We start from the raw sequence: 26700 nt of genomic DNA on the forward strand, positions 1-26700 counted from the left end.
GTCACATTAGTGGCAGCTCCCCCCGTCTCTGTCTCCCCTTCAACTCACTCCCTTCACCCTTGCATAGTGGGAAACACTGGGCTGATGAAAATGCCCTTTCACTGCTGTGCCTCTAGAGGGACTAGACCATATTCTACCTATGCCTGCAGGGACTTAATAAGCAGGGTCTCACAGAAAAAAAAAAAAAAATCAGAACATGGAAGGATCTTGCAAACGCATTCATCATTCTGCCTAGACTGCTTTTTGCTCAGCTCTGCTTATCTCACTGAACATCTGAGTATCACATTGCTCATCCTCCAGAAAATGTCCCTAGCCACTTGTTTCCTCTAGGTTCGCCCACCTTCCCTCATTTCCGTTCATTCTCATTGATTCCCATCCCACCATAGTGATGGGTTTTTGAGCTCCTTCTCAGCAACATTTACCCACCTCTAGCAATGATAAACGTGCACGTACACACACACACACATACACATACACACACACACACACACACACACACACACACACACACACACAGTGTGGGTACATCCACTTTATCCATCCTATTATTGCTAAACGTTCTATATTGAATCATTCTAAGATAGAGCATAATTCGCTTTTCAGCCTCAACAAACTATAATTATTGGCCTATACATTTAATTATGTCACTTCAGGTCAGATTTTTGTCCTCACGAATTCATAGGGACTTTTGCCTCTTCAGTGAGCAAATAATGGATCTTGTGTTCCCAGACAGATAGTTTATATTCTTTTAAAATTTACATTTTTGTTTCTTTTTCACTTAACAATGATAAATTCATTCTCTTTCTCCTCCTTCTTTAAGGCAGTCTAGGGAAATGAAAGTTTGATGGCCAGAACCTGAGAACTAAATGTACTTTTTTAATAGACTTGGAATTAATATATTGCAGTGGGATGCAAAAATCCCTTTCTATCCTTACCCAGTGAAGCAAATATTATTGGGTGAATTATTTCAATACAAGAAACTTATCTCTAAATATTTAGCCTTAACTGTGTCCTAAACAACTCAAGATTCTTTTATTAGTAATTTCTAATATTTGTTAGGCAAAATTTTCTTTTACGATGTCTCCCAACTCCACTTCTAAGATGCGACATCATTATCTTGCCAATGAGATACATTTCAATAATAGCTTTTCAATTTCTCTAAAAATTCTAATTTCTTCCTTAGTTTCACATGCCTTTCAACAAATGAATCTCCCTCAGCTCTAGAATTTCTTTCTGCTCATTAGTGCTATATATAAGCTCATGCTTATGAACTCACAGTTGTCACATATTGTAAGTTTATCTTCTGTGGCAAGTACTAGCCTTTAACAGGTTAAGTTTATCTATGGGTTACTAGTGTGATAATGGTGGACACAGGAACTGGGGATAAATATGAAGTGGCACATGCTGTGGAAACATTGGATCTTGAGATGGGAAAGGTTCAGTGGGATGCAGAGTAGCCAGCCCCAAGTATCTCAGATCAAGAAAAAGTTCCCATGCCCCCACACATGTGTGTACCCTCTCTCTCTCTCTCTCTCTCTCTCACACACACACACACACACACACACACACATCTTTAAAAACCAAAGGATTCTTTGACACGCAAATGGAAGCAGAAATGGAAGTAGAAAAATAAAAAGACATATTTATATCAGGAGATAATGTTGGGGCCAAAATAGTCACATAATTCCACCAGGAATTATGAAGAAAACAGACCCCAGGGTTTAAGATGGCTCCCTGGCGCTATCTCCCTGGTACAGAAGCTCTGGCCTTTCTCCACAGAGATACCTTGGCCCTTTTGCTACACCTCAGAAACAGCCCTTGAAATTCAAGAGGGGTACATGGGTGGCTCAGTTGGTTAAGTGGCCAACTCCTGATTTCAGCTTGGGTTATGATCTCAGGGTTTTGAAATCAGGCTCATGTAGGGCTCTGCGATGGGTGTGGGGCCTGCTTCAGACTCTCTCTCTCCCTCTGCCACCCACTCCCCCGCCAAAAAAAGAAATTCCAGAAAATGTGAGGGTTGTTGATATTTGTTGTGTTCTCAGCACTGCTTGGTAAAATAGACAAATCATTCAGAGTCCAGGACTTTTTCCTAAGAATCGGTGGTTTGTAACAGAGCTACTGTGTGATGAGGTATGTGTGTCTGAGGGGCTTGTGGCTGTCGGTTAGATCTGGAAATTGTCCACATATGGTTTTAATGGAAGACTTAGGTGTGAAATAAATTATTCAAGGAGAGAGTGAAGAGTGAGAAGAAAAACATCATTTAGCACCTGGATGAAAGAAAAAAGTGCCATTATATGGGAACTGGGAGGACGGAAGGGACTACCCTTTGTAATAGTGCAGCCTGCCTGCCCCGATCCATTCCTGACTCTTTTATTCTAATCCAGGTTTTCCATTTTCTATAGCATTTATCTTGTTGATGTATTCTAAGCAGGTAGAACAGTGCCTGGTACTCCGGAGCAGTTTATTGAATAAATGAAGAAAATAATGTCTCAACAAGTAAGTTTTAGTTGATAGTGTCAAAAACTTATGGGAAGTCACCTAAAACAAGTGAGGCAGTTAGTAATCCACTGGTTCTCTAAGGGGAAACCCCACCAATGGCAAGATAGGAACAGATGCTGGACTAGAGTTGGGTTGAATGATGGATGGTGGGTGAGGAAGTGCAAGGGCCAACAGGAATTACTCTTTCAAAAGACTTTGCTTGGAACTGAAGAAAAAAGTGGTACTCACAGGAGGATTTGGGGTCAAGGAAGGATTTTACATTATTTGTTTTTGTGGTTTTTTAATGATTGAGACTCACAGGACAATGGCAGAACATGATCTGTTCCCTGGAAGTGGTGAAGGGATCAGCTTTCTGTTAGGGGAAGGTCACTTTAGTGGTTGTGGAGAGGGTGGCCTAGAGCTGGAGAGACTAGGCTTAAGGACCTAGCTGGGCCACTACTATCAGGCCACTACTATCCCTGACCATGCCAGTGGGTCTCTTCTCCACTGGCTGTCATTGACCACCATTCCTTCCCCTCTGTCCTGCTCTTCTGCTTCAACCCCCTGGAATGCCTTCTGAAATTAGCAGTCTCCTCGTAGTCTCTCTGAGATTTTTACCTCCTGGATTTAGGTGAAAACTAGTTTTCTGAAGGTCCTGTGATGGTGTTTGGAGATAGGCCTTGAAGTACTTGGTTTAGATGAGGTCAGGAAGATGGGGCCTTCATGAGGTGGTCTTCTAAGACTATCAGTCCCCCCCAGCACAGCCCTTCCTCCACCTCCCAACCACGTGAGGATACAGCAGGAAGATGGCCATTTGCAGGCCAGGAAGAGGACCCTTATGGGGGGACAAAATTGGCTAGTACCTTGATCTTAGACTTCCCAGCTTTCTGAATTGTGAGAAATAAATCCCTGTTTATTCTTGCTTAAGACATTCCATCTATGGTCTTTTGTTATGGTACCTCAAACTGACTAATACACGATTCTATTTATTTTGCTGTTCAAATTGTTCCACATTTGGTCACTGGGAGTGCTTTAGGTTGTGTTCTGTGTCCCTTTGACATAACCTCATCATTAGAAGTTTTTTTTTTTTTTCCTTTTGAACCCTAACTTCCTGGCAATACAAGATTCTCCAGGTTCGTTTAGTGTATATATCCTCCCCCTGTCCTAGAATCAGGTATTTCTCCAAGGAGTCCTGATTCTTTTTATTAGAGAATGGTATTAAAAACCAAGATTGGGGGCACCTGGGTGGCTCAGTTGGTTAAGCATATGACTCTTGATTTCAGCTCAGGTTATGATCTCAGGATCGTGAGATGGAGCCCTGTGATAGGCTCTGCTCTGGGTGTGGGGCCTGCTTAAGATTCTCTCTCTCCCTCTCTGCCTGTCCCTCCCAACACTCATGTGCTCTCTCTCTCTCTCTCTCTCTCTCGAGAGAGAGAGAGAGAAAGAAAGAAAGAAAAGAAGAAAAGAAAAGAAAGAACCAACCAAGATCTGGTGCTAAGAGTGTTCATTGCTACTGGGATGTTGTCATTCTAGGCCTCTTCAGCTGTCAGAGCAAGGAGATATATGTATATGTGTGTACTAACCTGTGTATATACAGGTATCTAAACTATTTCTATATGCAACCATAGTTATCAATAATGTCTAAACATGAGTTCAGTGTGTTGTCTCCAACTCTATTTTAATACCCCCGGTAGAGTACATCTAACCACTTTTTTCCTCGCTTATCTGTAGAGTCCTTCTCCAACAGTGAGAAATCTGGCTTTTGCTAACTGCTAATTCCAGAATAGATATATAGCAGGATCAGAATTTTTACTCTTTACCCCTAGAGGAAACAACTTTGTTGACTAAAGGATAGTCCTAATGTACAGTACCTTTTTCCTATCATCTTACTGCTTCCAAAGCATGGAATGCTTCACAAATTTGCATGTCATCCTTGTGCAGATGTCAGGCTAATCTTCACTCCATCATTCTAATTTTAGTACACAGGCTGGAGTGAGCCCAATAATCAAAACCTTAACAAACATGATAATATGACGATTGTAGGAAAGAAGAATATACTTACCTATATACGAAAACCTTTTGTTTCCTCTGTTATCTAGTTTCATTAACTTTGGTCTGTTTAAAGGAAAAAAGATCCTCCTCCAAACGTACATAAATCATCATATTGTTAAATTACTTAAAAGTTATCAAAATATTCATGTTTTAAAATGTTTAAAAGACATCAAGGTCCACTGTTTTTCTTGTTTACCTCACTAAGTAAATAAGAATACTTGACCATTAGCAACTTAATTGTTTATATATCAGTGAAGGTTTAGTGGTAGAATTTTAAGATCTAAACAAAAATTTATCTTTTAAAAAAATTAAATTAAGCATCCTTCCAAACTCATCTTTCTTCTGCATTATTTTCACTATCAATAATTTATGACTTTGTAAAGCAAAGGTCGTGTTTAGTGTCCACCCCCATCTCAAAGGCTGCTGATTATGAGTTATGTTTACTTATTTATTAAAATATTTATAATAAATACACGTTGCTCCTTACCATCCACTTAACTCTTTACTACCCCTGGTTTCACTTAAAATTTTTTCCAGCTCTGTTGAAGGATTATTAACAGTTAAAAACTGTATACAGTTAAGGTGTACAATGTGATGTTTCAATGTACTTACACATTGTGAAATAATTACCACAATCAAGCTGAGTAACATATCCATCACCTCACATAGTTACCTCTTTTTTAAAATTTTATTTTATTTAAATTCAATTACATAGTTACCTCTTTGTGTGTATGATGAGAATACTTGTGATCTGCTTTTAAGAAATTTCAAGTCTATAATACAATGTTTTATATTAGATACAATACCATGTTATGTATTAGATCAGCAATAATAAAAATAAATACTTTTGTACAACTGACAATGGATGTAATTTTTACACACTTAATTGCAAATATTTTAACCTTGGCCAAAAGAACCCCTATTTTTGTTTAGTATCACCTAAGTTATGTTTTATTTTGTCACTAAAAGATTTTGGATGACTGGATCACATAGGAATAACCATTTTTAAAATACAGAATAATGTTCTTGTTTGGAAAAAAGAAAACCCATTTTAAATTGTGTGTGTGTATACTACTTAACTTCTTTCCTTTAAATGAAGCATTGCTAGTTATAAATCTCTGTATTTTTATAAATGTGGGTGGGCTTACCTTAAGCAGGGAAATTGGAAAGACAACAAATTATTTTTCAAGTGTTTTCTAAATGATAACCACCAAAATACTTATATGATATCTGTAAGTTGTGATTGAATCAGTGACTTTAGTCATATTTCCCAAAGTCTGGGTTCTTTTGAAGGTTAAAAAGCGTAAGTAGGTTTTCTCATAGAACCTGCAGTAGTTTCCTAAGGCTGCCATATCAAAAATTCCACAGACCATGGGGCGCCTGGGTGGCTCAGTGGGTTAAGCCGCTGCCTTCAGCTCGGGTCATGATCTCAGAGTCCTGGGATCGAGTCCCGCATCGGGCTCTCTGCTCGGCGGAGAGCCTGCTTCCCTCTCTCTCTCTCTGCCTGCCTCTCCATCTACTTGTGATTTCTCTCTGTCAAATAAATAAATAAAATCTTTAAAAAAAAAAAAAATTCCACAGACCAGGTGGCGTTGGCTTACATTTCTTTTCTCACACTTCCGAAGGCTGGAAGTCCAAGATCAAAGTGTAGGCCAGTTTAGTCTCCTTGGAGACCCGGATTCCACTCTCTTGTTGCGTCTTCACATGGTTGTTCTTCTGTTCGTGCACGCTAATGGTGTCTCTTCCTCTTCTCTCAAGGACACTAGTCATATTGGATTATGGCCCATCACAGTGGCATCTTCTCAACTTAATCATCTCATACCAAATTACTTTAAAATATATTTTAAAGTATTTTAATTTAATTTAAAGTATTTAATTTTCACATTCTGAAGTAGTGGGATGGGGACTTCAACATACGAATTTTGGGGGGGACACAATTCTAACCGTAACAGAACATTTTGTTGTGGCTTCTAGAAATCAGACTCTGTATTCTGTTTGTCATTGCTTTGGGTTTTAATTATGTAATTCTTACCTGAGAGGATAGTTGAAGTTTATCCTGGAAGAAAAATGCTAGTTGGCAACTGTATTGTTTGTCTTTAATTTCCCTTTATTATTATTTTTCAGAGAAGTAATTCTTGGTCTTTTTTCAGGGGCTTGTGCACAGCTTTGAAAATCTGATGAAAGCTATTATATCACTTAGCTTTGACAAACTGCCTCAAAACTCAGTGGCTTAATACAATAAACTTTTTTTTTTTTTTTAAATCAATACACTGTGTGTTGGTGAATTGGGCTGGTCCCAGTGAGGATTGCTGATCAGTGTATTGGGTGAGCTCAGTATGCATTGCGGTCACCTGGTTTCCATTGGCTTCACTCACATGTCTTATGGTTATCTGTCTATATGTACTGGTGGTAGAGGTAATTGGTCATATATTATCATCATCAAGCAGGCAGACTTGGCCTGAGTCACCTGGTTGTGTTCATAGGGTTTTCAAGAGCAGGAAGGAAGAAAAAGCCCCAAAGAGTAAGTTTAAGTCTCTCCTTATACCACTTTTGTTGGTGTCTTCATGGCCAAAGCAAGTCATATTAAGTCCGGATTCAACGTATAGAGAAATAGACTCCAGTACTGGATGGGAGTTGCAAAGCCACAGTGCAGAGAGGCACACCTGTGGGAATAAGAGGAGTTTGTGGTCTCCACTGAGGAGGAGGAGGAGGTGAAGTGATGAGAACAATCAACTGAGTAAACTCTGTTGTTACAAGTGTTTTCCCCAGGCGGAGTAATTATTTTTTCAGAAGAAATGAAGGCTCTCCTCCAAAGAAATACAGTTGCTGGCTGTTGAGAGTTTTCACTCTCAGGAACAGGAAATGGAAAAAGGGTCTGAGGGGAAATGGGTAGAATGCTCATAGCATCTGCTTCATGAGCTTTTGGAAATGTGAAACAAATCCTCTGAGTTCTCCGTAGATTAAAACCTGAGAAATTTTCCTGTGGGGAAACAAAGACTTTTTTTTTTTTTTCTGTAGAGGACATTATTTTTTGTTAAGGCATTTTTTGAATGTGAACAGTTGACCAGGTGACAACAGGAGATACTTTTTTATACAGTTAAAAAAAGCAGAGCTCTGGAGATTTCATTTGCAATTCCCCCATTGCCATATTATTGAACTCAAAATACCAAAAATGAAAATGCTCAATTGAGAGACCTAGAAATCATACTTTTCCTCTGCAAACATGTAATGTAAATCTAAAATCAGGAATTCATAGTCTCATAAAAAGAGCAACTCCTTGATTATTCCTGATAGTCACCATTGATTATTTCTACACTAATTGCTCTAATATCAGTTTGTCAGTTTCTTTATACCTTAATCTACCATCAAAGTTAACTCTTAATCCCTCCTCTATTTATGTAGAGGGCTGAACATAGTCCTAAATACATCATAGAATGAACTGCTAAACTATTTAATTTAGGATGTATGGGTATTAAAAACCTTCAACCCTTGACCGAGTTTCATTCTACAAATATGATAGAGGAAACTTAAGTTACTCCAAAATATCCAAGGGAACTTCACTTGCCTCCACATTAAAAAACAAACAAACAAACAAACAAAACAAAACAAAGCAAAACAAAAAATGTCAAATCCGTAAATTCTAATGGCTTAAGTTTATTTAAAAGCTGACAGCTTCCATGCCCAGATTGGAAAGGGAATTTCAGAAGACATGAACCTGATGGATGTTGTCATTTTCTGCAACATATTTAGATTTGGTCTTCTTCCTGCCTTATATGCCATAGTTGAGTAGCAAAGGAGAGGGGACTGTATCAGTGAGTTTTTCCCATAATAATGCTGATTATTAACAAGTCACAAAAATTTTGGTGGCATTCAACAATAAGCATTTATTGTCAGACTCACAGGTCTAGGTCTTCTTCAGGCTGTAGATCTTTGCATCATCTGGGTTAGATCTATTTCATGTATCTTCTGCTGGACCCAAGCTGGTGGGATAGCAGTCACTGGGATATGTCTTCTCTTGGTAATGGACAGAATATCCTAGAAGGACAAATGAAAGTGCTCAGTATTTGTTATGACAGGCTCTGGTCTGGTTCACTGACATTTCCATATTCCATTGGCCAAAACAACACAAAACAAAAACAGAGGCAGGTATGGATAATACCAAGAGGTCATTGTAAGAGTGAGATGCACAAAATCTCCAGAATGGTAAAGAACTGGGGCCAACAATTCCATCTACCACAGAGGGGTAATTGTTTCTGGAAATAAAAACTTCCTTGAAAATTTAATGGGCAATATTTATATGGTACATTGATATTTAGTGCTTAAAATGGAATTGCATGACTGTGCTTCTTGATTCATCAGAGTCTGGGAGAATTCAAAGATACTTTCTATAATAAGTTTACTTGAATCAGTGAGGAAGAGTTTCAGTTCTTTTTTCTCACATCTCCAAGTATTGCTTAAAAATTGGACTCTTTTTCTGTGCTGATTTCTTCTCCCTTTTTCAGTATCTATTAACACCCTTGTTTTAATTCAGCCCCGAGGTACTCAAGAGTGAGCCGTATGGGGAGAAGGCTGATGTCTGGGCGGCCGGCTGCATCCTTTATCAGATGGCAACTCTGAATCCCCCCTTCTATAGCACCAACATGCTCTCCCTGGCTACAAAAGTAAGCACTGTTGGGAGACAAAAGGGTCTTGTGTTGCTAAAAATGCCATTCCTTTTCTTCCTAAACAGAACATTTGTGATTTTTATAAAACCATCAATTAAAAGCAGGCACATTGTTTTATTGGCCACATGATCCAGTTCATTTTTTCCCCTTTCTTCTAAATATACATCATGTACTATGGTGCATTCCCCCTATAATTGTCTTCATTTATCATAGAAAATTATACAAATAAATATATCAAATTACTTTTGGTCTTTTATTTTTAATTGTGGTTGGGACTGCCTGCAATCAGCACTTGATATTATCCTACACTCATTTATTGGGGATCTGAGGCTAACTTTAACTCAGTTTGAAGAATACAATCTGTGCTCAAGAGCTGCTTAATTGATGTTAATTTTTTATTTGTTGGGATGTTTTTGTTTCTGATTAAAATTTGTGCATGGTTATAATGCTCATTGAGTAGCTTTCATGTGGTGGCCAAGTATTGTACATACTAATGGCCTCTTTACGTCCATCACGCTGGTCTGTCTGTTTTGCAGATAGTGGAGGCGGTGTATGAACCGGTGCCAGAAGGCATCTACTCTGAGAAAGTGACAGATACCATCAGCAGGTAATCATTCTCACCATTTCAAACCCATAGGGACTATCAAGAAATACTTCTCATCTCTACAAATTTACTGTGTAAATATTCATGAAGAGGAAGGGCTCCCAAATAATCCAAACCTAGAAAAATATTTATGCATCACCAGTAATGGTGACCATCTGGAAGCCAGTGAAGTATGTCCAAAAGGAAGTGGTATATGCACTTGAAATATGCAGCCATTAGAATGATTCTTCAGAAGGCTTTGTATCAACCTGTAAAACAAAGATGATAAGAAACAAACAGGATGTAGAGCTGTTTGTAACTATGATAAAAACTGTAAATACATGCATGAATGTCGGAAAAGACTAGACAAGGACATTAGAAACTAAAGAAGACCATGTTAGATGATAAAATTGTAACCACTTTTTCATTTCTATTTTTAAATTGGTAATGTTATGTTATATAATAATTTTCCAAAGAAAGTCAGATAGAAGTGCTCCAGCCATCAATATAATAGGAGTTTAATGAAAGTCATTTCCTGTTGCATTCGCAAAATTCTGACCTCACAGGACTTGTCCCAGCTGACTTGTCACCCTTCTCTCCCACTTTCCTTCTGCTCCCTCACTGCCAGCCACAGGGAGCTCCATGCGAGTCCTGGCATGTGCCTGCCTCTGGCCCTTTATCCTTCTCCTCCCTTTTTTCTGACTTCTCTTCCCTCTGGTACATGCATGGCACAGGCCCCCACCTCCTTTGTGTCTCTGCTGTTATTTCCCACCATCAGGGAGCCCATTCTGATGCTCCCACAGCCTCTCCACTTTTTTGCCCCCTTGCCTGCTTTCTTAAGCTTGCAGCACCCATCTCCCAACATGTTAGAAACGTGTGTGTGTGCGTGCGCATGTGTGTGTGTGCATATGCAGACATATTTCTTTATTGCCTGTCTTGTCCCCACCAGAAGGAAAACTCTACAAGAGCAGAGACTTTTCCAATCTGGTTCATAGTTCTTCCAGTGCCCAGAGCAATGCCTGGGACAAGATCAACCCTTAACAAATACTGGTTGTATGAATAAATGACTTGTTTTCTGACTGATTGTTATTTCTATGTCAACACATGCTTTTAAGTTAGCTCAAGATTACTTCCGTGCCCCACAGAGGTGAGTCAAATCATTATTATAGAAATCCCAGAGTCACCCAGATAGAATACCTATCCATTCTCCTGCCATTTCCCTATAAATGGTTCTGTATCTATCCTGGCACTTAGCACCACCTCGACGGCATGTAAGAGATCTATTCCCTTCACTTTCTCCTCCCAGCTCATCCTCACAGTTTGTAGAGTTATATCTTGAATCTTTCCTTGCCCAGCACTATGCTGTCCTACAGTTCTAAGGAGCCTAGGCCCAGCCAGGGCTGAGTTGCACTAACTGCAGATTTTGAGCAAACATTTCTTTCTGCATCTCTCTATTTCCTCATCCAGTTACACTGGTGTAATAATTATACAAGGTAACTGTGAAAATCACTTAGCATAAAGCTTGTTGAATGGTAAATCTTAAATAACACTGGCAGCTGTTATTGTTAATATTAGGAGAAATGAGCTGAAACCCCTTTTTGAATAATCTGAATTCTGCATATATTAGATCATGCCCTGTTGCTAATGAATCCAAACAAATGTATTTAAATTGCTCCTCTCCACAATTTGGACCTGTTCTCTGCTATTTGTTTTCTGGAGAGTGACTCAAAAATTCAAGAAGTCTCCAGAGATGTCAAGACAAGAATACCAGATTTACTCATTCAGTTTCTTCTTTTCATAGGTATTTGAGCATCACAAAGAGTAGGGGAGGGGTGGCACAGTGAAAATATACAGAGACATTATTTTGATTTTGTGGCACTGGGCAAACAGGACCTTAATTTGCTTCTGACAGGCTTCCTGACTGTTGGTATCCATGTGCCTGGGGCTAACAAGTTGGTGGAGGAGTCAGGTACCAATATCACATGGAAAGGTTAAGAACATCAGTAGATTCTGGAATCAGCTGGATTTTAATCCCTACTCTTCCACGTATCCCCTTTTCTCATCTGTGATGTACTGGTAGCAATAGTAACCACTCACGGGGTTGTTCTGAAGATTAAATAAGATAATGCTTTCAGTGCTTTTAGCCTGGTACCCAGCACTTAGCAAACCCTCAATAAAATTAGATATTATTACTAATAACAGTAGTGTTACTATTTATGGAATTAAGTATGTAAATTAAATTATGATAAACTGGATGAAGAATGGTAAAAGGAGTGAGCAATGAGTGATTCCAGAAGGACTTGGCCTCGTCTAGGGACTTGAGGAAGTTTCTGTGAAGAAAGAGCCTATAATCTGAGACCTGAACAACCATTAATCCTCAAATAGTAAAGAGTAGAGGAAGCATTTCATAGACCAGCATAGAGCTTATTAGTTTGAGGAACTAAAAGAAATTGGAGATGTAGCATTTAAGTCAGGGAGAGAATAATTAAAATGATTAGGGCCTGGGGAGGCTGATGGGGCTAGACTGACTGGGTTTGATAGGCCACCTTGACGGTTTTGAATTTTTTTCATGAGTACTGAGGAGAAAACTTAAGGTTATTTACAGGTGGGATATAGAGAAAATTTCTTCTGTAACAAAGATCATCCTCGCTGCTTTGTGGACAATAGACAGCAGGGAATGGGGGCAGGATGCAAAGCAGGTCCAGCTGTCCACCAAGACATGATGGCAGCTCTGACTGGAGTGGTGGTATTGTTGATGGAGAGAAGTGGAGCTGTTTCCATGGTGGCTTGGCAGTTGAGTTAACAAGTTTAGGATACAAACATGAAAATGGAATGACACTGAAAATGTGAAATGGGCTTATTACAATTGGGTTTATTACAATTGGGTTTATTCTGTGGAACTTGAGAAAATGGAGCCAAGACCATGGAGTGGAGTTCCAAGGAGGCTCAGGTCAGTTTGTCATTAGAAGTGTGTGTCAGAATTGTAGATACCCAAGTGAGGCACACTGCTGGATGGATAATGAGTTCCCTATCACCAGAATGTTTAAGAGTATGAATGATCATTATTAGGGGACTCTAGATTAAATATTTGTTAGGATGCCTTTTTTTTTTTTAAAGATTTTATTTATTTGAGAGAGAACACAAGAGAGAGTGATAATGAGCAGGGTTTGGAGTAGGAAGTGGCAGAGGAAGAGGGAGAAGCAGACTCCCCACTTAGCAGGGAACTCAACGTGGGGCTCAATTCCAAGACCCTGGGATCATGACCTGAGCCGAAGGCAGACGCTTAACCAACTGAGCCACCGAGGCGCCCCTGTAAGGACACTTTCAATTCGAAATAACTAAGATGCCATAAGTAAGAACTAACAATTTTATTTTAATTTTATAACTGATTATACATGAAGATGACTATGCATTCTATAGCAGATGTGATTTTCACTTAAGGTTATTCAAGACTCATTGTCTGGGTTCACATCACAAAGTTTTATCTTTAGAAAATTTGACATAAAATAAAATTCAGTCATGAATTTTATGCAATTACATATTTAATTTGCTTTGGATTTTTAATCTTTAAAAATTAATTTCCAAAAGAATAAGAAAGCAAATTTAATCTTCTATTTTCTTAGTTTCCTATTTTCTTCAGAAAATCAATGCAAGAAATACATAAAGGCAAAAGTAGTTTTAATGGTCATTTATGACTCAGCAAAATGGTAACATGATAGAGCCTTTGAAATGCAAGACAGCCATCGATGGGCAAGTTCACGAGACTCATTTTTAATTTCACACCTGCTGTTTCCAGTTACATGATCTTCTTGCTTGTTCTGCTTTTCCATCTTCTCATTTTCACCTTCTACACCCTGTCTTTTTTATTTTTTTTAAAGATTTATTTATTTATTTATTTGCCAGAGACAGAGGGAGAGAGAGCGAGCACAGGCAGACAAAGAGGCAGGCAGAGGCAGAGGGAGAAGCAGGCTCCCTGCCGAGCAAGGAGCCCGATGTGGGACTCGATCCCAGGACCCTGGGATCATGACCTGAGCCGAAGGCAGCTGCTTAACCAACTGAGCCACCCAGGCGTCCCTCTACACCCTGTCTTGAGTAGAGCGCATGCAGTTGTGTGTCTCACATGCAATCTTTCCTTTTTCTTGTTTGGTCATGTGGTGTATCAGCACATTCTGTCACTGGAACTTTTCTTTCCTAGCAGGCTTTTACACTGGAAGAATAACTTAGCAACCCTGAAGAGTCTGGGGGCAGAAAATAAATCCATTTTGTTGCTCTGCCCAGTACCAGCATTACTATTTTTACCTTCCAGTACCCTGTTCAGAGAATATTGCCTGTTTACTTTCTAAAAGAGAAGAACATTTCCTTTTATGCACAAAATCTTCCAATTGCCTTACATCTCTTTATCTGTGCCTGGTTGCATAAGCCGTCTTGTGCTTTGTTTCAGAGGCAGTTACGATGACTAGCACAGTTAATGTTTTCGGCTAGTTCTAAGGACAAGTGGATCTTTACATTTTTCACCCAACCTTCAGTTCTTTGGTTTTCTCTTTTTAAAAAAATTTCCCCAAAGTAGATTTAACATGTTCCATTTTGTAAATTTATGGTGTACAGTGTTTCACTTCGACATATTTATATATTGTAATATGATTGCCAATGAAGCAGTATTCATCACATTACATAATTATATTACAATATCATTGGCTGTATTAATTATTCAGTGCATTATATTTCCATTGTTTGTTTACGACTCATTACAAGTTTGTACCCTTAGACACCATCATTCTTATCCCCCCAATGCTCATGTCCTGGTAACCACGATTTGTTTTCTATTTTTTTTTATAGGTCTGATTTTTCTAGATTCCATATAAGTGTTGTCATACAGTACTTGTCTTTCTCTGACTTACCTCACTTAACACAATGTGCTGGAGTTCCATGTATGTTGTCAAAAATGGGAATCTATCTTCCTTTCTCCTGGCTGGTAATATCCCCTTGTATAGATGTGCCACCTCTTTTTTATTCATTCATATGAGAATGGGTATTTGGGTTTCCATATCTTGGCTGTTGTGTATAATGCTGCGATAAACATGGGAATGCAGATACCTCATTAAAATTCTGTTTTGTTTGCTGTTGGGTGTATCCCAGAAGCAGAATTGCTGGGTCATATGGTAGATCTATTTTTTAATATTTTAAAGGAATCTCCGTATTGGTTTTCATAGTGGTTGGACCAGTTTACATTCTCACCAGCAATGTGTGTATATCCGCTTTTCACCATATCTTCACGATCATCTGTTATCTCTTTTCCTTTTGATGATAGCCATCCTAACAGGTGTAAGGTGATAGTTCATTGTGGTTTTTACTTGCATCTTTTTTTTTTTTTAAGATTTATTTATTTGAGAGAGAGAGCGGGCTCAAGAGAGAGGGAGAGAGAATCTGAGGCAAACTCCACGCAGAGTGCTGAGACCAACGCAGGGCTTGATCTCGTGACCGTGACATCATGACCTGAGCCAAGAACAAGAGTCAGCTACTTAACCAGCAGCCACTTATGTGCCCCTGTTTGCATCATCTTGATGATTAGTGTTGTTGAGCATCTTTTCATGTGCTTTTTGGCCATTTTGAAGTCCCCTTTGGAAAAATATCTATATATCTATTTTGTTTGGCCCATTTTTAATCAAATTATTTGTTTAAGTGTTACTAAATTGTGTTTAGTTCTTTATGTGTTTTGGATAGTAACCCCTTCTCTGATATGTGGTTTGTAAAAATTTTCTCTGCTCCATAGGCTGCTGTTTCATTTTGTTAACTGAGTAGCAAAAGCTGTGCCGAAGCTTTTGAGTTTGATGTAGTCCCATTTGTTGTTTCTTTCTTTCGTTGTTTGTGCTTTTGGCATCACGTTCAAAAACTCATTGCCAAGACCAATATCAGGAAGCTTCTTCCTCCCCTTTCTTCTTTCAAGATTATTATTATTATTTTTTAATTTACTTGACAGAGATCACAAGTAGGCAGAGAGGCAGGCAGAGGGGCGGGTGGGGAAGCAGGCTTTCCACCGAGCAGAGAGCTGGATGTGGGGCTGGATCCCAGGACCCTGAGACCCGAGCAGAAGGCAGAGGGTTTAACCCACTGAGCCAAGAGTTTTATGGTATCAAGTCTTAGGTTTAAGTCTCTGATGGATTTTGAGTTAATTTTTGTGGGTGGTGTGAGACGGGGGCCACTTGCTTTGTTTTGCATATACTTCAGTTTTCCCAGCTCCATTTGTTGAAGAGACTGTCTTTCCCCCAGTGGTTGTTCTTCTTTTCATTGTCAAATATTCATTGACTGGATATGCTGGGATTTAGTTTTGGGCCCTCTATGCCCTTCCATTGGTCTATGGATCTGCTTTTGTGCCAGTACCGTAGTGTTTTTATTAGTATGGTTTTGTAGTATAGTTTAAAATCAGGAAGTGTGATACCTCCAGCTTTAGTCTTTTTTTCTCAGGATTGCTTTGGCTATTCAGGGTCCTTTGTGGTTCCACACAAATATTAGGATTATTTCTACTATTTCTGTGAAGAATGTCTTTGGTATTTTTATGGGAATTGCATTAAGTCTGTAGATCCTTTGAAATCTACAGAGAGATCCTTTGAGAGATCCTTATTTCTTTGTTTCGCTCTAGTTAAGACTTTTCCAATTCTATACTGAATAGGAATGATGAGAGTAGGGAACCTTGTCTTGCTCGTGATCTCAGAGGAAACACTTTCAATTTTTCTCCATTCAGTATAATGTGACCTGTGGGTTTGTCATATTTCGACTTTTTCATATTGAGATATGTTCCTTCTAACCCAATCTGTAAAGGGTTTTTTTAATCATAAAGGGATTTTGTATTTTGTCAAATATTTTTTCTGTATGTATTGAGATGATCATATAGTTTTAATTTCTCATTTTACTGATGTGACAGATTACATGTTTGTGTGTGTTGACTCCTCCTATAGCCCAGGGATAAATCCCACTTGGTCATAGTGCTTAATCCTTTTAATGCATTCTTGAATTTTGTTTCCTAATATTTGGTTGAGAATTTTGCATCTATATTCATCAGGACTATTTGTTTGTAATTTTCTCTTCTCGTGGTGTCTTTATCTGGTTTTGGTATCAAGACAATGCTGGTTTTGTAAATGAGTTTGGAAGTGTTCCCTTCTCCTCAATATTTTTAAAGAGTCTTGTGAGAACTGGTGTTAATTCATCTTTAAATGTTTGGTAGAATTAACCAGTGAAGATCTCTGGCCTTGGAGTGTCCTGTGTTGAGAGTTCTACTGACTCAATCTCTTGAGTCACGATTGGTGTGTCCAGATTTTCTATTTTTCCTGATTCAGTCTTGGTAGATTGTGTGTCTCTAGAATTTTATCAATTTCTTGTCTATATATTTTTTTTTCTCTCTCTCTTTTTTTTTATTTATTTTTATTTCCAGCATAACAGTATTCATTATTTTTGCACCACACCCCGTGCTCCATGCAATCCGTGCCCTCTATAATACCCACCACCTGGTACCCCAACCTCCCACCCCCCGTCCCTTCAAAACCCTCAGATTGTTTTTCAGAGTCCATAGTCTCTCATGGTTCACCTCCCCTTCCAATTTCCCCCAACTCCCTTCTCTACTCTAAGTCCCCATGTCCTCCATGCTATTTGTTATGCTCCACAAATAAGTGAAACCATATGATAGTTGACTCTCTCTGCTTGACTTATTTCACTCAGCATAATCTCTTCCAGTCCCGTCCATGATGCTACAAAAGTTGGGTATTCATCCTTTCTGATGGAGGCGTAATACTCTATCCCCAGGGGTACAGGTCTGTGAATCACCAGGTTTACACACTTCACAGCACTCACCAAAGCACATACCCTCCCCAATGTCCATAATCCCACCCCCTTCTCCCAAACCCCCTCCCCCCAGCAACCCTCAGTTTGTTTTGTGAGATTAAAAGTCACTTATGGTTTGTCTCCCTCCCAATATATCTTGTCTATATTTTTGTAGTATCAGCTGTGATGCCTCCTTTTTCATTTCTAAATTTGAGTCTTCTCTCTTTTTCCTTAGCTTATCTAAAGATTTGTCCATTTGTTTTTTCAAAGCACCAGCTTTTAGTTCATTGATTCTTCCTATTGCTTTTCTGGACTTTACTTAATTTACTTAATTTATTTATACCCTGTTATTATTTCCTTCTCTCTCCTAATTTTGAGTTTAATTTGTTTCTCTCTTTCTAGTTCCTTGAGGTCTAAAGTTAGGTTGTTTATTTGAGATCTTTCTAATTTCTGAATATATGTGTTTATTGCTATGGGCTCTTAGAACAGCTTTTGCTGCAGCCCACAAAATTTGATATGTTACATTTTCCATTTTTTATTTGTTTCAAGGAATTCTTTACTTCCCTACTGATTTTTTCTTTGACCCATAGGCTATTTAGAAATGCATTGTTTAGTTTCCACAAATTTAAACTCTTCTTACTTTCCTTTTGTTGATTTCTAATTTCACATCATTGTAGTAGAGAAGATAGTTGGTATGATGTCAGTCTTCTTAAATTTGCTGAAATTAGTTTCATGGACTCTCATGTGATCTGTTCTGGAAAATATTCCATGAGTGCTTAAGAAAAATGTGTATTCTGCTGCTATTGGATAGAATGTTTTATATATAGATAGATAGAGATAGATAGATAGATAGATAAAGATAGATAGATATAGATAGAATGTTTGAGATGTATATATATATATATCAGTTCATTTGTTTTGAAGTGTTGTTAATTCCAGTGTTTCTTTGATGATTTTTTTGTCTGGGTGACCTATCCATTGCTGATAGGGTCCTGAAGCCCTCCACTATTACTGTATTGTTTTTTTCTCCTCTAAGATCTGTTAGTATTTGCTTGGGGTGCCTGGGGGGCTCAGTCGTTAAACGTCTGCCTTTGGCTCATGTCATGATCCCAGGTCCTGGGATCTAGCCCCATGCTGGGCTTCCTGCTATTGGGGGGGAGCCTGCTTGTCCCTCTCCCATTCCACCTGCTGTGTTCCCTCTCTCGCTGTGTCTCTCTCTGTCAAATTCAAAATTAAAACCTTTAAAAAAAAGGAATTTCTCTGAAATATCTAAGCAGGGATGTATTTCAGAGAATTGAGGCTAAATTAGAACTTATGGAAAGAGATGTTCCTGGAAAAGTTTGTGGCCAAATATTTGGGGTGTATCCTTTGCGACAGATAAATTCTTTTTTTTTTTTTTTAAAGATTTTATTTATCCATTTGACAGACAGAGATCACAAGTAGACAGAGAGGCAGGCAGAGAGAGGAAGGGAAGCAGGCTCCCCACTGAGCAGAGAGTCTGATGTAGGGCTTGATCCCAGGATCCTGAGATCATGAACTGAGCCGAAGGCAGAGGCTTTAACCCACTGAGCCACCCAGGCGCCCCCCATGGGACAGGTAAATTCTTAGATGTTAGCCCAAGTTCATTCATTCATTCATTCATTCATTTGCTGAGTACCTATAGGACACAGAGTCCATTTCACATGTTGAAGAATCACGGAGAAGGGGACATATGTCTGTCCTCTCAAGAAATTTCTGGTTTCTAGTGGTGAAATGGATCATTACAATACAATATTATAGTAGTTTAAGGACTTAAATGTAATGAGGATATACAAAAAAGGGTTGATAAGTCATTTGATAAGTCATTTGAGGTTGATTAGTCTTCCTAATGGAGACTTGGAAAAAAGTAGATTTTTGGCAAGCAGATAGGGAAGGGATCTGGAAAAGGGCAGATATTATTGGCAAATGCTAATATTATCTTTAATCAGTTTAAATATCTGCAGACTAAGACTTTAGTCCATTGCACTAATGAAAGGCTTAGTTGCTGGTTGTGGTTGTTTTTTCCCCCTCCCATGGCAGTCATAACCAACGCTAGGTCAACCAACCATTTTTATCAGCTTTAATTACTTTTGCTAATTAAGTGAGGGTAGATGAAGAAACCCATTTAATTAGAAGGTGAAATTCAACATTTTAGCTTCTTTCATGATTGTGAACTAAAATAATAAATTTGAATACAAATATGTCACTGGCACAGACGTTCAGCTTCACGTGCTATGACCAATGCTCAGGGCTCCCATACTCAAAACAGTCATGTGCTTAGGGGTTAAGATTCTGTATTCAAAGTCATGAAATTCTTATATTTTGTGTTTTGGAAATGAAGTCTGATGATACAAGAAGCATGTATGTTTGGAGCTTGGAAGTCTCAGTTACTGTGAAGTCCCTTCAACTTCTTACCTCTCTGACATAGATTCTCAACCATCTGCTCCTGGCCCCGTGGCCCCTGCCTGGCCTCCAGCTCCATCTCCCTGACCCTGTCCCATCATTGCTACTGTTCTCTCGCTGGTATGGTGATTGGGTCTGTCACCAGGGAAGGCCTGTGTTCCATCTTTACTGTCCTCCCTATGGGTTTGTGAATGCAGACAAGGAGAGAATCAGGGTGCAGTATGTATCCTGCTGAATCTTGAGGTGAAGCAAAAAGGAAGCCATCTTTAACCAGGCTGGTAGCACCAGGGTGCACTCAGTGGGGGGCTTAGTGGGGCCTCTTGCCCACCTCCAGTCCAGGTACCAAGAGCATCATGATGGCATGGAGTTTGCAATCACTTGGGAGGCTCTTGTCTACCATGATTTAGGACACTGGTCTGGGAGGGGAGACTGACTTCCTCACTCTGGGCTGGAGCCCTACACTTTCATTTTCTACTGGGCACCCCCAAAATTATGTAGCTGGCCTTGTCTTACTTTGTTATAAATGCATAGACTGAACTTCATTAAATATGAATTCAGCAGATGGGTAAGTACTTCTCATAACCATAGTGCAAGCCCACTGCCTTAGAGAGAAATAACATAAAGATTAAGCATGAGATGATAATGTCTAAGATATGTATATTTTACTCATAATCAAGTAAAAAGCAAAGAGTAATCAGCAAATTAACAAGTTAGAGTCTTATTTTGACTTCTGTGATGAATAGTTCTCAAATCTTTCCTGGAGACGTCAGTGTAGGTGAAAGTTGTGTGAACTATAGGTCATTAAGTCAAATACAAAAAGTGAAAGTTAGATCTTTTTTTCAAAGTCTAAATAAGTTCAAGTTCATTAAGAAGCAACATGACTTCAGTGAAGTTAGAAATTTTGAATTTGAAAAATAGACAAAATATCGCTGTGCCTGGGTGGCTCCGCTGGTTAAGCATCTGTCTTCAGCTCAGGTCACGATCCCGGGGTCCTGGAGTCAAGCCCTGTGTGCAACTCTCTGCTCAGTGAGGAGTCTGCTTCTCTTTCCCTCTGCTCCCCTCCTCCACTTGTGCACATGCGCTCTCTTTCTCTCATTCTCTCATGGGCGAGCTCTTGCTCTTTCAAATAAGTAAAATTTAAAAAAAAATAATAAATTTTAGAAATAGACAAAATATTATAGCAAATGCCTGAAGTACTTAAAACATGCTAACAATGATCTTGGTAATTGATCCCATTGTGTCTAGAATAGCTTTCTATTAGTATTTACCTGGACGATAAATAGTGTTCCCTCTAGTAAGCTGATTGCCATTTCCTACCTCCAAATCACAGAAAATATTAGCATGAAACGTGTCCAATTAGTTACTTTAAAAAATGATTACAGGGGCACCTGGGTGGCTCAGTGGTTTAAAGCCTCTGCCTTCGGCTCAGGTCATGATCCCAGGGTCCAGGGATCGAGCCCCGCGTCGGGCTCTCTGCTCAGCAGGGAGCCTGCTTCCTTTTCTCTCTCTCTGCCTCTTTGCCTCCCTGTGATTTCTGTCTGTCAAAATAAATAAAATCTTAAAAAAAATTATTACAAACATCTTAAACATTTAAGTAACTGCATTGCATTTTATTTTTATGACTCAGGTTTTGTAAGACACACACTAATGAAGTTGGGTTGATATTGCTGCTACCCAGCTAGTAAAGGCCAACGAGCTGTGACTCTCTAGGAACCTACCTTCCATTTGGTGTATCAGGGCCTACATTCTTGGGATCCCTTTTTGTCTCACTGACCAATGGCTTGGCAGTGATTATAGAAAATCACGAGTTCACATGGGAGAAGATGACTATATCCACTTGTCCTGAGATCTGAGGAGCGGCTTCATGCTCAGCCAGTAGCCCTTGCCTGATATCCCAGCTGCAAAGAGAACAGTGTTGCCTCCCTCTGCTTCCCAAACTTCCCAAATACTTTTTAAGAAGTCTTGGATTCCAAGCTATGCTTGATGTCCATCTTATCCCAGGAGTTTTGGGTGTGAACACCACGGTGGACACACAGTGGGGGGTTTAACCTTGATCTTCCTCACCCATGGCTTGGTCCTGACATTGACCAGAGTGCTGTAATCAGCTTGTCCTCTCGTAGGTGCCTCACTCCTGATGCAGAAGCCCGCCCAGATATTGTAGAAGTCAGCTCGATGATATCAGACGTCATGATGAAGTATTTAGACAATTTGTCTACATCCCAGCTGGCTTTGGAGAAGAAGCTGGAACGGGAACGGAAGCGTACACAGAGGTACTTTATGGAAGCCAACCGGAATGCTGTCACATGTCACCATGAGCTGGCTCTGTTATGTCATGTAAGTGCACAGCTGTCAGTGTCTTCACGATGTACTCCATTATAAGGTCACCTGCAGTGGTTCAGGCTTGTCTTAAGGAAGGATTATCTTAAGTTAGGAAAATATTAATTGCTACATGCAGTATTTCACCATTATATAGTTCCATATTTGCATTCCTTTCTAGACCTTATAATTAAAATTAAAGTCAATATAAATGGCTTTCCAATGAGCCACCCCTCATTTATTGTATATTGCAAAACTGGCAGCATCAAATAGATCCCTTTGCAATTCTGTTAAGTTTACGTTATGCTCTTTATGTAGATAGCAGTGAATACATAGATTTTATTTCTTCAGAAATATGATTTGGGGAATATGGATGAAAATGTTATGTGTTAATTCAGAGAAGAAATAATAATTGCCTTAACATTTTTTCGTTTTAGTCTAGTTGTTTTTATTACTATTTGTGGTGGTAATAATGCTGCCATGCTTCAAATAAGAATATGTCCTTCAATTTTTCTTGCCAATAACCTTTAAATTATTTTGATATTTAAGTTTATTTCTAAGCAGAGCTTGAAAAAGGGAAAAGCTACCAGTATCCACCTATGTGAGTGACCATGTCAGTGATGCTCTTGTTGCTGTCTCTTGTTTTCCCCCATGTGCTTTTGTTGTATCATGACCCATGATCCATTCTTTGCTCATACTCTGGGCTCCCCCAAGTGGGGATCTAGTCAGGGACCCTTCAACCTGGTACATATTCTTTTCTTCCCTCTTGGGCATGGGATCTAAGGAAATGGAAATAGGGTCGTAACACCCATTCTTAATCAAGGTACTTGGTCATCAAATTCCTTTCCAGGACCCTAAAGCCTTATTCTACCTCAGCTGGGAAAATAGTATGAAGAGTTCATTTGAAAGAAGAGACAGCTGTAATTTCTTTTCCTTCCTTCCTTCCTTCTCTCCTCCCTCCCTCCCTTCCATCCTCCTTGCCTCCCTCCCTTTCTCTGATTTCTTGGATAACAACTTCCCATCAAACTCGTTTCTATTAAAAGGAAAGCACTACTGTGTGGTGTGCTTGTCCTGACATTCTTGGAATCTGGAGGTTGAAGATTCAGTGTAGTTTTCTTTTTGGGGTGGGGGGGGACTCATCTTTATTGCCTTGCTGAGCCCAACTGTAATTTCACAGAACAATACTTGGTGATTATCTAAGGCCTTGGTTTATGTTTAGGAGCATATAACTTGGAGTTATAGCTCTCGCTGAACACAGTTAAATCTTATATACAGCCAGTTAAAGCTCACTTTTCTTGTTATTTTACCACCTGACTTCGTAAAAAGTAGGCAGCTATGAGAAACACACCATTCTATGCATGTCATGTTGCATTCAGAGTACAGTGTTCCCAGGAAACTGAAATGCGAGAGATTTAGCCATTTCTATATATCTTAAGTATTTGAGGCCTTCTATTAAGTTCTGCACTGCAAAGCTACTTAGCCAATTTCCAGTTGGATATAAAAGAGTCAGTTTATATTAGATTCTCTTAGCTGATGTGGGGATGGGCGGAGTTAGTTTAAAATCTAACCACAAAAATTCTCTTATCTTTAGCAAAACACCTTGAGAATGACTTATTTATTTATTTATTTACTGTTCAGCTTTTTTTTTTTTTTTTAAACTCTTACTATGGAAAATTTCATGCATTTACAGAAATAAAAATTGTGCTTCGTGTACCACCCCCCCAGCTTCAAGAATTTGCTACTCTGGGCCAATCACATACTGTTTCAATGCCCACCCATTACCCACTCCCTGCCCTCCATAGGTTATTTTGAAACAAACCCAAACCACTATATCATGTCATCCATCAATATTTCAGTACGTATTTGGAGAGCCATTTTAACTGTAGAAATCCAGCTCTCAGGCCATGACTGGGTTAAACAAAGGGAGATACCTGTAGTCGAGGCAGTTTCGAGGTTCTAGAGGTTCTGTACTCATCTGTAAATTAGGGGGAACATACTACCTATCACAGAAAACACAAGGATTAAGTAAGTTTTTGTGTTTGAATAAACTGTGCAAATGAAAAAGTGGCACAGAATTATAAGATAGCACCAGTTATATAAAGTAAGCAATGATTATGTTAAAAAAATAATTGTTGATGCAACTTGCTAATCCAGTATTATCTGGTCCATTAGTGCCAAATCCACATGTGGTTTTCATGCAGTTAATAAGTATGTATTGAGCACGTGTTACCAGCCAGCTTTGATGCCCTCATGGAGCATTCAGTCTCATAGGGACCATAGAGAAGTACTTTGCCTCTTAGCAGTTTATATTACTACGTTTAAAGAGCAATCAGATATCGTCTCCTTTGGCACTATTTTATGTATACTGATCATTTTTCATCTCTGGATTAATAAAATGTTAGTTAAAAGGAAAAGTGCAGCTTTATTAAAGAACTGAGAAGGAAATATGATTACATTTAATCAAAAGACAGTATGCAATTAATTGGCATTATCCTTGCTAAGTACCAATTATTTCTTTTTAAAAACATACATCGACACCATTGCTGATGGAAAAATTATACGTATAAAATTTTATGTGTCTTTTTTTCTTAAGTCTTGTTATAGTATCATGATTATTTCATTTCAAATATGGTGGAATGTCTCCCAGAGCAGTTAATATCAACAATACAATTACATAATCCAATGATAAGCAATAGTCAAAGGAAAGGGAAATTAGTGGGTACCTTATGTAAAACTTTATGAATTCTCAGCACTGATAAGGAGAGCCATTGTGAATTGCTGGAATTTTGCAAATTAAGGGGTGAGCAAGCAATTGATAAGAAACGTTAAGGACTCCTGTGTCATGGGGTGTATGCTACTAACTTTTTGACATATTAGCTTATTCTCAATTATGGCAATAGTCTAGTAAAGACAGGTATTAATATATATTTTAAGAGGACACAGAAATCTTCACTAATAAAGTTCATGCCTGTGTACTGTGGTTTAGAACCTAAGAAAGAGAAGAAAATTTTCTTTCCGAAGAACATTAAGCTGTCTAATTTTTATAATTCAAAATAAAGATCATGAGGAGAGCAGAGTCAAGAATAAAATCTAAGGGTGCTGGGTGGCTCAGTCGGTTAAGCATCTACCTTCAGCTCAGGTCATGATCCCACGGTCCTGGAATCAAACCCCGAGTCAGGCTCCCTGCTCAGTGGGGAGTCTGCTTCTCCCTCTCCCTCTGCTCTTCTACCTGCTCGTACTTGCTTTCGTTCTGTCTCTCTCAAATAAATAAATAAATAATATTTTTTAAAAAAGAATAAAACCAAGCAGAGAAAAATAAGGTGTAATTTTTACTTAAATATGTTATAATAAAAGTCTATTGTGCTGCAGAGGGTACTGTGACATTGTAGTAATCAAAATCATGATTGGCATTTTAGCATTATGTGCAACATGTTAAATACACAGAAGAGCTGCCCTTTGGTTGTCATCTGTATCCCAGACAGAAAAATCAGTTTGCAGACAATTCTAAACCGCATGCTGCTTAGATCCTCACCAGCAAATGCAAGGATGAGTGTTAAAACCCAACCTGAAAAATGTGGGTAATCAATAGAAAACTCCAATTTCATTCAGATTAGTGGGATTTTGTGGATCCAACTGTAAGCTAATATTAACATTTGTAAATAACGCATATTTCTACGTGTACAAATGGAGTGGAGTTGAATGTACCAGGGAGACTGATGGGTAATCAGTGAAAGAAGCAAGTTCTTGAAGGGTGAGTTTTGCAGGGTTTTCCACTTCTCTTCCAGTGATATTTGACAGGTTCTATTATCTTCACCATCTCTGTTTTAAAGCTACATGATTCTTTCTTTCTATCAGTAGAATGAGTTTTTTCAGCCTGGAGAACTTTCACATCCGTAAGACTAACAGGGAACAAAACAAAAAGAAAAATTGAAAATACTTGCAGTTTATAATTAATAAAAGAACAAAGATTTGTTGAATATCCTCTGAATGTAAGACATGGTGCTTGCTATTGTGAAGATTACAAAAGATTATAAGGAGTGGTCGCAGTGGTGAAGTGACTTATACAGTCTACCTGGGAAGCCAAGACATATATGCAGGAGGAAATCTTGGTAAATACCAAATGATATCTCTGGCTGATATAGTTTAGGGAGGCTCCCAAAACAAGTGGTGTAAGTTTTGGCCTTGAAGTAGGTAAGAAAGTCACTCCTGCATTGAAAAGAATAGTAAAATTGCATGAGCTCCCAATATACCAGCCTAGCACACTTAGGGCTACTAATCACATTTCAGAAATGGTATTGTTTTATGCTTTAACTTAAAAGGCAAGGAAATGGAAACCAAGAGAAGAGACTTTTCCAAGGTCACTAAACTAGTTTT

At 38.8% G+C, this 26700-nt stretch overlaps 1 protein-coding gene and 1 non-coding gene across 8 annotated transcripts in view; one reads left to right on the forward strand and one right to left on the reverse strand.

Moving 5' to 3' along the window:
• Positions 1 to 26700, forward strand: part of NEK10 (NIMA related kinase 10) — a 239980-nt gene that overhangs the window by 134093 nt on the left and 79187 nt on the right. For all 7 annotated transcript variants that reach the window (XR_004281324.1, XM_032324693.1, XM_032324792.1 and 4 more), the window contains 3 exons: positions 9062 to 9191; positions 9731 to 9801; positions 22131 to 22344. Coding sequence is in view for 6 of the 7 variants with exons in the window: in XM_032324693.1 (XP_032180584.1) it covers positions 9062 to 9191; positions 9731 to 9801; positions 22131 to 22344 (415 nt within the window). In the remaining variant the exon portion in view is untranslated. The remainder of the gene's footprint in view (positions 1 to 9061; positions 9192 to 9730; positions 9802 to 22130; positions 22345 to 26700) is intronic.
• LOC116581601 lies at positions 4375 to 4478 on the reverse strand. The gene has a single exon (XR_004282131.1). It is a non-coding gene; the product is annotated as a U6 spliceosomal RNA (small nuclear RNA).

This window comes from Mustela erminea, chromosome 1 (assembly GCF_009829155.1).
Source record: "Mustela erminea isolate mMusErm1 chromosome 1, mMusErm1.Pri, whole genome shotgun sequence".
NCBI classification, from domain to species: Eukaryota; Metazoa; Chordata; class Mammalia; order Carnivora; family Mustelidae; genus Mustela; species Mustela erminea.